The 13,608-nt window shown below is 38.6% G+C and overlaps 1 protein-coding gene and 1 pseudogene across 2 annotated transcripts; one reads left to right on the top strand and one right to left on the bottom strand.

Annotated features, from left to right (window-relative positions):
* The first annotated feature begins 2,306 nt into the window (after window positions 1–2,306).
* Window positions 2,307–6,688, top strand: LOC146474332 (uncharacterized; annotated as a pseudogene). The gene is made up of 5 exons (XR_014866197.1): window positions 2,307–3,631; window positions 3,963–4,171; window positions 4,730–5,250; window positions 5,574–6,006; window positions 6,395–6,688. The product of XR_014866197.1 is annotated as an uncharacterized LOC146474332 (transcript).
* Window positions 6,689–6,911: 223 nt separating this feature from the next.
* Window positions 6,912–8,772, bottom strand: LOC146474331 (uncharacterized). Its single transcript, XM_085117228.1, has 2 exons — window positions 8,206–8,772; window positions 6,912–7,851 (listed from the first exon to the last, which is right to left on the bottom strand). Exons 1-2 carry the CDS (start codon window positions 8,478–8,480, stop codon window positions 7,689–7,691), a joined length of 438 nt encoding a protein of 145 aa, XP_084973354.1. The 5' UTR covers window positions 8,481–8,772; the 3' UTR covers window positions 6,912–7,688.
* Window positions 8,773–13,608: the final 4,836 nt, after the last annotated feature.

The following is a 13,608-nucleotide window of genomic DNA, read 5'->3' as shown; positions in this document are numbered from 1 at the left end:
TTTTTATAACCATTGTAATTATTTCAATTTTTACAGTTTTATTCCTTGTTTCTAGTGTATAGCTCGTGCAAGTGTTATTCCATGTCTCGCACATCTTAAATTTGTACGTTACTTTTTCCGAAATTTTGAATTGTATCACGTTTTAACTTAGATGTCATTGCTTGTATTAATTCAACTGAACCTGCAAACGAATTCACAACTGAAGATGATCGTTGAACGATCGAAACATGTCTTGTTTTAAACTTAAAGTTGTTGTCCATTTCTTAAAAATATTTACTTGCCTGCTATTATCCAGACCATTTGAAATTTTAAATACAAGGTTTGGTAAAACTATAGTTAAAAAAGACTTCTTGGTGGTGTGGTGGTTTTCAGCAGTGAAAAATTTTATGTACAACCCAATGGTAAAGTACCTATGGCTGTTGAGTCTAGGGAAGTCCTGCTTGACCCTTCTCTTTTTCTGGATCCCTGTCCTCATATTTGATATTTCCTTCGTCTTGCAATTCACTCTTTGTACCTGATTCCTCTAGATCTGGCTCTGCTTGAGCTGCTTTTTCTTTCTCGGCTATCTCTAAAGTAGCATCGAGTTCAGAAAGTTCTGGCACTTCAATTCCTGAGCCTCTTTCTTCTCTCATATTTAGTTTAAAGTTACTCAGCACAATCTTTGTCGGTCTCTACATGAATAACATTCAGATGAGTTGCAATTAGGTCCCATGCCTGTCCACTCTCCTGAGTTCTGTTCTTTAATTTATAAGGTTCAACTGCCAACATCTCTCTGGCTCAGATTACGTCGTTTCCTATTGACCATTTAAATGCTGCAAGTTCCTAGAATTACCAAAAAAAAATTACCTATACTATTTTCATAAATTTAAATTACTTAAAGTATTGATTGTTTGAATAAAGTGTAACAACACACTTCAAATCAAGAAGTTCTCGTGTAAAAGTTTTAGCGAAGACTGGGGTTCTCTAGGATAAAAGGGGAACAGTTTTGGAAAAGCGAATGAATTTACTGTATAAATAGGAAATATCCCCCCTACCGACCCCCTTCCCCCAAAAAACAACAACAAAGCCAAACACGCAATCAATAAGGAAACAAAAAAAAACATCAAACATCACTTGCAAAAGTATTGATTGATTGAATAAAGTATAACAACAGACTTCGAATCAAGAAGTTCTCATGTAAACGTTTTAGTAAAGACTGGGGTTCTCTAGGATAAAAGGGGAACAGTTTTGGAAAAGCGAATGAATTTACTATATAAATAGGAAATATCTCTTACCCACCCCCTCCCCCTGAAAAACAACAACAATACCAAACAAGCAATCAATAAGGAAACAAACAAACATCAAATATGTGGCTTTTCTGTACTGAGTCAACTAATATTACTACTGAGTCAACTAATATTAAATTCCATCCTTTCTCCCTCCCAAGCAAAAATATGTACAATTATCTCTGTCAACCAGCCACAGCCACAATGGGCTATGTTCTGAAAACAAGCAGATTACTGTGCTGCATGCATATCACTGCTCCGTACATTGCAGGGCTTCAATTCCCTTGAAATATAAGTAATTTTGTTAGTGTTAAAATGATTTGCATTTGAATTATTCAATCTTCGTTTGGAGGGTCTTGCAATGGTTATCTACGGAATAGAATAGCTCTGCTAACTGCGGGCTACAAAGGCCTTTTTTTCAGTTTATAAAAATAAAGTTAATGTAGTTGTTGTTGTTGTTGTAACAAATTAAAGTTACCAGAAATGGTATTTACAACCTTCATAAGAGCAACAATTCTGCTACGAAAGTTTAAGAGAATATGTAAACAAAGGATTAAATTTGGAGAAGTTCTAAGGAATACTCAGCAGGTTAAACGATGAACGGATTGTCCTTTGTCAAAGCAAGGGGAAAAATCTGCCATCACAAATCATTGCCTGTGTAAAAAGTTTCTCATAAATATTTTGGGCGTTTCTGAGAGGCTGCCTTACCGAAAAATACAGCTTTGATTAAGAGTTTCAATTCTGGCTTGAAAGAAAGAGCACTTTCGCAGCCAAATTTCATCTAATCGTAATTGAATATAAAAACTCCAAGGAAAGCGCTTACTTACATAGTTTTTCAGATGTTTGTTCACAGAGCTAGGAAGCCATCTCCAATTCCAGCTAGTTCACTTCAAATGAGAACATTTCGTAAATGAAAAAACAGCACATTCTCATAGCACTACAAAATTTATCTTCGATCGTAGGAAGCCCAAAACAACACTCTTATGTGATTTGTTCCCTTAAAGTGCCTATGCAATAAAAAAACAAGTTTGTTTCATGTTTGTTTATGTCATTATGTACCCAAATATGTCGTTAAAAAAGGGCGAGAGCTTCAACAAGTAAAATTTTTCTGGCTTCGAAGTTCGCTTTTCACGATTTCTGGTGACTCCATCTTGCTTGCGGCCAAACGCTCAGATTACACCGGAAATGATGTACTTAGTGGTTTAAAAGACACGAGTATCAGGGCGGAGAAGAAGGGAAAGAAGGGTGGCGTGAACTATTGCTCGGCCATTGGTCCAAGCATAAGTAATTGTCCCAACAAGACTGGATCACCTGGAACTTCAATACATTACTTTCCCTTAAAGGAAAGTTTGCGGAACAAATGGACTCTATTTGTCCGCTGTCACCGAAAAGATTTTATTCCAAAGAAAGCGTCATGTTTGTGTTCGGTGCACTTTGAAGAGAACTGTTTTGAGCATAAGCCCGTTCTTGTAACAACCAATGATGGGCAAGCTATTCAGTTGAAGAGGAACCTGATTAAAGGCTCAATTCCCACGAAGGACACGGTCATCCCTCTGAAGTCTCCTCTAACTGACCGTAAATGACGAAAGGTAAATAACGAGCATTTGTTATCATAGCAATGATAGATTACCACGTGTGATCTCGTCATGCTTTTTGGCATGAATGAAACGTTTTCTACGTTTACGGATAAAACACGTTGTTTCACAAATAACATATGCAAGAATTATCTTGTCGGATGCTTTGTTTACCTGTACGTGATATACATAAACTGTGGACTCAATAGAGTTCAATTCAAAGCTACTCTTCTGTCATTTTGAAATTTAAGCTGTGGGAATTGACCATGAGAAACACCTCATGTATACTTTAAATTGAAAAGAAAGGGTGCTACTTTCTCTTTCATAATGGCTACAGATGAAATTGTTGTAAGGTAAATTATGGTGGCTTTTCAGATCATGCGAGGTATTCTTAGTGAGGAGCAGCAGCACCAGCCTGCCAGTAAAAGGAGAAAGTTGCAATTAAGTGACACATTGAGCGACACAAGCAGTGGTTTTGGAGAAAGTTCTAGCACTGAGACCATTAGCACATGTACTACTCCTTCTCTAGATGCAACATTCTCTGCCCCCTGTTCCTCTGCTTCAATTAGTCCTTCCTTCTCTCTGACTTCATCATGTGACCCAAGTACACCCTCAGATACAACATTGGGCTCCACCACTCCATTCTTGCTGGTGACTTCTGATCCTGCTGGTGGGTGCAGAAAGTGTGTCAACCTCACCAGGAAGAAACGCACTCTACAAAAGAAGTACAACAGGCTGCAGAAGCGGTATGCAAAACTGGAGAACAAATTGAAGACAATTCAAAATGAGCAGGTATCTTTTTGGATCATGATTGTTGTTTTCTTAATATTCTGAAATTTGATAAAATGTGGGTTATTGTACTCAAGGTTTGCCCTTTCAAATAAAATCACACCGTGACATTGCACCATTATTTCTTTAAAAAAAAGACAGTCGTTGCCCTTTTTTTAAGCCATTTAACAAGAATGCAAAATTGCTTTTGCTACTTGATGAAATTTGAAAGTTGCATAAAGCCTGCTCCTTCCCCAACAAACCCATATCATTTAGCTGTTGTACAGATTGTCTTTGAAGATTGTCTTTGACTGAGAAAGTTCTTTTTTTGCTGTCACTGTGTGACTTTTATTAGATTTTAGAGGCCCAGTCTTGTGTTAATGATGGTGTTGACGAGATGGCTTGGGACATTGATGAGGATGACATGGAATCTCAACCTGATGAGACTGATACTGAGACTGAAATTGACTGGACTCCACAGGAAGACAGCGCTCCATCTACTGATAACTATTCATCACAAAGTGAAGAAGAGCTGGATGGTATTGACTCTAGCAATACAGTGAGGTAATTAATTGTATTTCAAATTCCTCCTTTTAATTAAAAAACTTGTTGCTCCAACCTTCTCCAAGTTATAATAATAATAATAATAATAATAATAATAATAATGATGATAATGATAATGATAATGATAATGATGATATTTATCCAGGGAGCCCACTCGCCTTGGCGGATTTCAGTGGAGGCCTGCAAATTAGAAATAAAATAAAAAATAGAATTACCTAAAAAATGATTTCACAAGATCAAATGAATTTAAAAATAGCTAAATAATCAGAAAGTGCATCATTCACAAACTTTTAAGCCTTGCCATAAAAAGAGACAATGATTTGCTGTTTTTAATGTCATTGTCTAAGTTGTTCCAGTCCTTAGAGGCTTGAGTTATTTCCACCTTTAGTAGTTTTCAACAAAATTATCACTTTATGTTGATGAAACTAGCCAAATTTCAAAGGCTTGGGCTCTGTATTCAGAAAACCCTTTGTATCAAAGTGTTTTTTTTTTAGTATTTTCATACGAGAAATTGTTGGCAGATTATGTGTTTCCTTATCACTATCTTTTTTATTTCAGGATTGACCCTGGTACGTCATCTGCTGATGAGCCAAAATTTATTGTTTTCTTTTCAAAGCTCCTTGCTTTGTTCTCGTTATTCTGTTTCAAGTGTAAAGAGAGCAAACCAAAAGTAACAATGACGCAAAGGGGAACCATGGTCATTGTCAAGCAACACTGCCAGGGCTGTGGTAGGAATCCTTATACTTGGAAGTCTCAGCCTATGATGTTTGGGAGATATCCAGCTGGAAATGTCCTACTCAGCTTCAGTGTGCTAATCCCTGGAGCATCCATCAGCAAGATCCTGTTGGTCTTTATCGCACAGGACATTTTTCTATCACCAGAAGAATTTCTTGTTTCCTGCTGTTCTACACTAATGGGAGCGCTACCAAGCAGATCTAATTGCAAAAATCAAGAATCTAAAGGATGTTGTATGGAGTGGTGATGGTCGGTTTGATTCTATGGGTCACAGTGCCAAATATGGTGTTTACAGTATATTCTGCAATACCATCCTCAAAGTGGTACACTTTGAACTTCTCCAGGTTATCATTTATTTTTCAATTATGTTATTGGTAGAGAATAGCCATGTATTATTATAAAACCCACCCTTTTCTTAATTTGAGTAAAATAATAATAATAATAATAATAATAATAATGTAACGTTGTTGATGATCATGATGGTGATGTTGATGATAACAATAACAGTGTCAATATAGACAGCAAAATCCAATCTTAAAATTTGAAAACAGACCAGTGAATGGATGCTTAATGCAGTAGCAGCTAACTTGAAGCCCTGTGAGCTGCTGTTAGTCTAGCTACAGTTAGTTGCAATCTTTGTAATTGTTATGTTTGTTTTGCTCATTAGGCAAATGAGACCTGTGGCAGTTCGCCAATGGAATTGGAAGGAGCGAAACGAGCTTTTCGTTATTTACAATCAGTTGGCTTGAAAATAGCAGTCTTCATTTCCGACTGCCACAGCGGGATTGCCAAATGTATTCGGGAGAACCAAGTGGAGTGCGCACATTTTTTTGATATCTGGCACATTGCTCGATCCATTACCAAGATGATTAAATTAGGCAAAGAGAAAGGATGTGAAAGAATAGCTGATTGGGTAAAGGGAGCCCGCAATCACCTCTATTGGTGTGCTACATCAACTAAGCAAGGTTTTATAGAAATGATTGTTGCAAAATGGAAGTCCTTTATGTGACACGTAGCCAACAAGCATGACAACCATCCCAATAACCTATTCAAAAAGTTTGCCCATGGGGACATTGAAAGCAGGAGGTGGATTATAATAGGTATTTTAATAAAAAACTACATTTAATTCTTTAGGAGTATAGGGGAAGTAGGAATTTCAGCCTCCTGTGGCAACTAAATTTAATTAATTTAATTTTAATTTAATTTATTAGCTTTGTCCAATATGGATAGGGATACCCAAACAGCTAAGGCCAATTACTGCGGACCTGGGATATACGGAATATACGCACAAAGACCAGACCAGAACACTGGGAACTACGTCCCCTACTTCACTGAATTGGGGCTCAACAGGTAGTTTAGGCACATTATAGTTATTGTTTACACCAGTTGGAGCACATATGGTTGCTGTCTTTTGCAAAACCAGTAAGTTATCCTGACTTATTGTTTTTCTTAGGGAATTTGTCTTTATTATTATATATTTTTTGTCAGGAAGAAGTGCTTACAACAAACTACACATGCTACTAATGAGGACTGGTCTTATCAGTGACATAAAGAAACTGTCTCCAGATGCTCAGACCAGTTGTCTAGAGGGTTTCCACTCTACTCTGAACCACTGGCATCTGAAAATGGTTTGCTTCTCCTGATAAGGGACATTTTGCAGGTAATGACACTTACCTGCATAACATTATACATCCTTAACATTTTTAAACTCCTTTTTCTACTTACAATCACTTAGTTCAGATTTTTCAGTTCCAGAATAAATTATATCATACCGAAGGAAGGTCATTGGAAATTCCTAGGTGGAAGGGGGTCTTCAAAGTCAAAATGACAAAAGACAAAATGAACACAAGCCAATGAGAGGTCACAGTGCCAGCGCCTGCAGATCAGCCAGTGATCAGCCCTAGGGGGCAGAGTCATTTTGTCTACAATGAACACTTTGCATGTTTGAAAAATTGCTTTGTTACTGGAAATGTCCACAATGCTGCATTTATGAAATTGCAAAACTTTTGAAAAAAGTCAAAAAAGTAGCAAAACCTAAAACTTATCCATAATTGTTGGATTTCTATGGTTGTGTTCTATGATTATTTATATGTTCCAATTCATCAGTACTACATGTGAGAAAAACTTTTTCCTCTTGTTTTTGCAAAAGTGACATAATGAAAATCAGTTTATCCAGCTAGAGTTATGCAATATTGTTAATTGTTTAAAATATGTTGAATTTATAGTGCAGTGACTGACCCAGTAATATGTTCTTATTAATTGATTATTGATACTTAGAGGGGTTTTCAATCAAGTGTCCTAAAAAATTGTTGTTGTTGTTGTTGTTGTTAACCAAAAACCAAAGTAATTACTCTGGCCAATCACAACAGATGCAAACAGCGCAATGAACCAATCAGAATGTACAGTGTAACCAGCGCAAAGCACTGGAAAACATGTGCGAGCAAGGCACGATAGTTTTGGTTTTACATCTTATTGGTTGAGAAAGTGATGCGTGTTTTGTCAACCAATCACAAAGTGAAGTGAAGCAAAACCAAAGCAAAAACGTAATTACTTTAGACACTCAATTGAAAACTGCTCTGTAAAGCACAGTACAACTAACAAATGTGTATAACCACTACATGTATTTGGCAGCTTGTATGCATGGACAAAGTTAAAATTACAGCCACTGTCACAATAAAATGAATAATGATTATTATAAACAAACTTGCTATTGAATTATGCAGTATATATGGTAAATAATGACACTGGATGTTTTAAGTAACAAATTTCATAAATTCTGTATCTAATTATTGCGTTGTGCAGATTGGTAGCCATGTGCTTGGGCTGAGTGGTACTTGTTTCTCACATAGTGGTAGACACAGGCTGAAAGGGGTCGTGCATTATCCCAACCTAGATAACCACAAATCCAGGGAACCAGCCATCGGTATGCCACTGCCCGTAAAAATCTGACGACAAATAAAGAGAATGCCAGAAAACTGAGAATACACCCAACTAACTTAATGATAGTACATTCCATAAAACACTAGATCTTTCTTTAAAAAAATTATATTAAATTAAATTATTATCATTATTATTATTATTATTATTACTATTATTATTACTATTATTATTATTATTGTTATTATTATTAGTATTATTAGTATTGTTGTATATAAAGAGTAAGCATGTCTTTCACATAGAAAAATCTTTTTCAAGGAATTATTTTCTTGGTGAGTGAGCCAAAAGTTAATCAAACTTGTTTGGTGACTAAGGCTAATGTAAGGTACAGAATCTCTTAAAAATAAATTTTAGTCACTCACTCGTTTTCTGTTTGACCACCGCGACGGCGATATCCTCTTCCACACCTGTCCCTTAGCAATGGAGCCACTTGAAGTAGAACACTCCTATTGCTCATAGATGAAAAGTCATCGTCTTTGGTAATGCAGCTCACCCGCTCGATTGTGCCATCAAACATGAGCTTCTGACTAGCTGGTGGAATTTCGCGGCAGCATCTGTATTCTAACGCACCACTGAGAGTTTCTACGGCACATTCTCCACAATACACCTGAAAACGAACTACCAGTATGAGTATCATCCATAAAGGTGTAATTAACCATGAAAGCTTTCCACACAACCCATAAAATTCTTTATGCAGTCACGCATTTCTCGACGAGCGTGATAGGAGTTTGAGTCAGAAATTGCTTACATAACTAATGCTGGGGGCTGTGCGGAAATCTTGCCCTAACCTGCGAGCAAGCATCGCTCTTACGTTGTTGTTTGCTAACTCTTTTTTTCTTTTTCATGTTTCCCGTGGAAATAGTTTACCAAATGAGACAAAAATAGAGCTTGCTCGAAGCATCGATCGACACGTGTCAACAAACATTCTAAAGACAAAAAATATATATATATATATATAAACAAGTTTGGAAGATTGAATGGAAAAATATGTTATACTTTTATCGTGTCAAATAATCTAATAATCGACTGGCAGATCATCGTAGTCATCTGAATCGTAATCACAGGCCTTGTTGGGGTTATGGCAGTTGTCATCAGCCATGCGCTTACACGCTTCGGTGAAGGCCAGTCCATTATTACTGCAGGAACATTTGTGCGGCATGAAGACTTTGAGCACTCGCAATTAACGAGCTCCAAGATACTCTCTGGGGCTGGTGGCTTTGTCATCAATTGAGGGGACGGGGCATTACCTTCCATTCTTGCAGGAGTGGGAAGATCCTGTTGTGGCACCAGTGCCTTTCTCCACACGTAAGCATGATAATTTGCTCTTTTGATGTGCTGTAGAAGACTGTCAGACGTTGGAGGAAGTTGAAGGTTGCTGTGTGCTTTTTGACAAAAGAGTAGATAGCGAGCCTGGTCAACACTAGTTGGGATTCTATTGGAAATGTACAAGCTGCAGATGAAGGCGTCAGCTTTGCTTTTCTGTTACTGAATCCACATCAGGGGATTGTCCCACACAAACTAAATGCTGCTAGTGCACTTTGCTGTTGACAATAATCTTCCATGCCTTCTTCTTTCCTACTCTAAACAGAGCATTTGTTGAATCACACCCAGTTAACGCGTGAAAGGACTTTGCACATCAGTGGTCCAACACCAGCTGCAATCTTGTGGGCTGGGATGTTACGTAAGCGATCCTTCATTCCAGTGCGAAACCACAGCTCGTCACATGCGATCTCGTCATTGTGGGTGACACAGAGCAGTAACACATCAGTATTAGGGGATTGAATTACAGCCCTCTGTGCATCTCGAGTGGCATGTTTGGCGTGCAGTAGCATTCTAGGGTCAGCTTCTTCGAGATCACAATGCAATGCTGTAACTTCGGTGCTTTCCCCGTTCTTGATCGATAATGCTAGCTGCCCGTCCGTTGCTCCTCCTCCGATGACGAGTTCTTTGTCTGCCGGCAGACATTGCTTTGCCATTTCAATCCAAGCCTCTGTGAGGAAAGCAGATAGGCTGACTTTGTTCGCAGCATCACTGATCTACTTTGGAAACTACTTGGAGACTGATGTGAATGCCCCATGGATCCACACTTCTTATGTGTTTGCCTCACCTCATTTCCGCCGTTCACCGGCCTTGATGCACAGTTGCCAGTAGCGATCAAATACTACATCCAATCGATGGCACCTTTGTTGATAGTGAGCTGCGAAGACTTCAAAGTACTTGGTTGCCATTTCTCCCAAGGTCATTGCTCCAGCAAATCTTAGGCTTTGCACTAGTGCCACAGCATCTAAGATTTGAACTGTTGGCATGTCTGGATGGGAGGCCAGCCGTGGTTCTACGGTCACTTTATTTTCCAGAACCTGGAGTACAAGGCTTTTGGTTGTCTTCCTGAGAGTACCATCGGTGTGCTCCAGAGAATATGGAACTGTTGAAAGCTCATAACAAAGGATCTCTCTCACGCTGACCTGCCGGACATTTGCAACGATCACCAAGTTTCTCGTTGGTTGATTTGATCGTTGTCTTCTTTGTCATGGACGAGAATGTGTTGATCTTTCGGTTTGGAATAGCATCCCAGAAACTGACAGGGTTGGTATTTAACCGTTGTTCTATGAAACTATTCATCTGTGCCTTGCCCTTCTCTTCACTTGCCAACAGCTGTTCAGCTTCATCGGCAGGGAAAACAACACCAGTTGCGATGTTACTCAGAGAGTCACTCTCTTCAGCAAACAGGTCTTTCATGAAACAGGTAACTATCTTCTGAGCATCATTCTCATCATGCTCCACTCTCTTAAGAGCTGCTTCCTTGCGGGTGCCAATTCGGTCGGGATCGTCCCTTCCACACATCCGCCTAACTGTCGAGGTGATTGCCGCTCTCTCAGAAACCACCTGTGGAGCGCATCTGTGCCGAGCTGATCCCAACAATACCTCGTTTAGATTTTGAGTCTAAATTGATTGACTGTTCTAGTACCGTGTTAGCTTACGTGTACCCGTACCCACCCCCGAAGAAAAATGGGAGGGAACGTCTACGAAGACCTGGCGCTTATTTTGTTGTGACGTCAGAGTAATTTATGCAAATAAATTATTTTTGCTGCGATGGCGCGTGTCAACTTGACAAAGAAAGCCCTCGCGATCTATTGTACTTCAATTGTTTCTACATTCTTTCGATCTAATTTGCGAGTCAATGTCCAATTTCAATTGCATATTGTGTTTCAAAGAGATTATCAAGGATTACGAGCGATTTCTAGTATAAAGCAAGAAAGAGAATGCCGTGTTTGATACAAAAAAGGCGGTCGTAAGTTTGGATTTCCTGGCGTACACTGTGTCCGAGTACATCTGCAGACAGTGCAGTGCTCTCCTTAAAAAGCGAGAAAACTTAAAGCAGAATCTCGAAGAAATACAGAAGTCGCTGCAAGACGGCTATGCCACAAACCTGACCAGAGCGGTGAACTCAAGTCCCCCGAAACGTTCGAGGCTTGAACAAGACAGAGGAGGTGGAGTGTATCCTGAACCTTCGTTACGGGCTTCACAGATTCTATTGTGTTCATCAACACCATAGAAACGAGTGGAATCGGATAAGCTTTCAACAACCTCTGTTAAAGTGCATATCGAATGGCCTTCTAACCGTATGGAGTGAAAGGTGCCCGAGCAGTTGGAGTCACTGTGCAAAATGCTTATCAGAGGAACATATAAGCAAATAGCTAATGCTGCATGGCGTTCTCCACTTTTAAAGAAGGAACTGCAGCTGATTGCACTCAAAGAAATCGACAAGGAGTGCACGGCGATGTGCTCCAAGAAGGAGCCAAGTTGTGTGAGGTCGCCAGATAAGGAGAAACTGTTGAATTTTACATTTGACAAATTAAATGATGAATTGGCCTCCAAAGCTCCATTTTTTCACGCTGTCCTTCGTGTAAGTTGTGTTAACAGCAGGTGAATTAAGAACAGTGTATGGAAACAAGCAGTGTGGATGGCAGCTGCTATATGCCTTAGAAATCGGTTGCAGTTCATGAATGGTGTGCAGCTACTTATTAGCATATTTGAATATCACTCCAATTGGATGGTAAGATTGATGTTTTGATTATAATTATTCTTATATGACTAAATTGTTTTCATGAACATCTCATCTCAACGTGGAGCTACTTGTCTCCTATTAAAATAATCCTGCCCCCATGATAAACCTGGCATTTTTGATAGATAAATCAATAATATCTCCAGTAATCATTCACAATTAAAATAATATTGATATCTATGAACAGTCAATAGAAATATATGAAGAAAAGAAGTTCTATGTGCGATTGATATTGATTGTTGATCAATAGAAACCAATAATCATTGATAATTTATTATAAAATAGCCAGGGTCAAGCAAGCACTGTGATTGGTCAAACTGAGTTCTGTATAACTCCACAATGTACGAAGCATACGTATAGTGCGTGCATTATAATAATGTACAATTATTGTACATAGCACCGAGCACACGTCAGATCTTTTGCCTGTGAAAATCTGAGAAATTCAGCGACAGACCGCCATTATGGCCGAGCAATTTCCCTCGTTCGACTGCAGTTTCGAGTTTCTTAATGATATAGTAAACACTAACGTTGAAAAAGAGTCTGATGAGGCTGCCACTGCAGAAAAGAAACGCTTTGTCAAGGTGACCGAAACACAGAAAAACAAGCTCTTGTTGGAAACCCAGGCTAAAGCCACGAAGAGCCTGACAAACTGGGGTGTAAAGGCTTTTAAAGGTAAAGAAATACCGTAATATACTTGTAAATGTAATTCACATGAACACTCACGTCTAACACTTGAAGAAAAACGATTTCATTGAACAATGTAAGACTTTTAAAACGTTAAGAGCGAATGTCCATCAATATGGAGCAAAATCAAAAATTCTCCGTCATGCTCAAAATTTAGTTTTCAATGCGCTTTGGTTTGTTGGTAGGTATTATCATCTTAATAAACATGGTGTAGTTCATTTTTCGAAATCCCACCAGAATTTTCAAAAATTTAAGAAAATTTATTTTGGCTGTCGGCGGTCTCAAAGAAACGAAAAGCTACAAGCAAAATTGGCTGCTCCGAAAACTTGCTTCGTGTACGAACAAATTAATTTTTATTCAAACTCTGTAATCATGAATAGATTGAAGTGGCCTTAAGTAAATAATTTGCAGGAAAATTTCAGTTCTAAGCACGATCTGAAAAGGAAGCTTTCAATATTTAGAACGACTTTGTATTTCCCGCTACACGAAATACAATTTTATCCTGGAAACGCGAGGAAGTATTTAGCCATGTGGCACAAGCTCATTCTGTCTGAAATTCCAGCTGTAGGCAAATAAGATGATATTCTAAAACATAAGTAAAATTTGTCGTGGGTAATTTTATCTACGCTTTGTACGAGCGACGTAAAGTTCGAGAAAATCTTCTAAAATATCGCATCTTGGAGTAAACAAATTGCCCCCTGCGATTCTCTTCTCGCTGAGATTTATTTTCCACCGCACTGAAAACATGCATGTAATTTCAAAACAATGCAGGATAACCACAATGTACCTTTGCTTAAGGTCTTTGCAAAGCTTCTTGTGTGTTTGAAGGTATATTCAAGGAAAATAGATTTCTGGTGACTGCAATAGAAAAACGTTGACCGACTTGAGCTACATTGTATTGACTTTATAAAAGTTCACGACTGGATGGGCACGTGGAATTCGCACGCAAATCTTCTAAATTGCCGTCCGTGCACTCTTTGCAGTAAGCCACAATCCTGTCAATATACGGGGCCTTTCT

The sequence above is a fragment of the Pavona decussata genome, unplaced genomic scaffold (genome assembly GCF_977016875.1).
Source record: "Pavona decussata unplaced genomic scaffold, jaPavDecu1.1 SCAFFOLD_90, whole genome shotgun sequence".
Lineage (NCBI taxonomy): Eukaryota > Metazoa > Cnidaria > Anthozoa > Scleractinia > Agariciidae > Pavona > Pavona decussata.
Note: the sequence above shows the minus strand (reverse complement) of the source record. Positions and strands in the feature narration are given on the sequence as shown.

Bases quoted from the DNA above. Each gene is read 5' to 3' on its own strand.
- LOC146474331 (XM_085117228.1), bottom strand. From the start codon at position 8,480: ATGATACTCATACTGGTAGTTCGTTTTCAGGTGTATTGTGGAGAATGT. The intron at 7,852-8,205 runs GTGAGTGACTAA...ATTTGTCGTCAG, and splicing joins GGTGGTCAAACAGAAAACGA to ATTTTTACGGGCAGTGGCAT.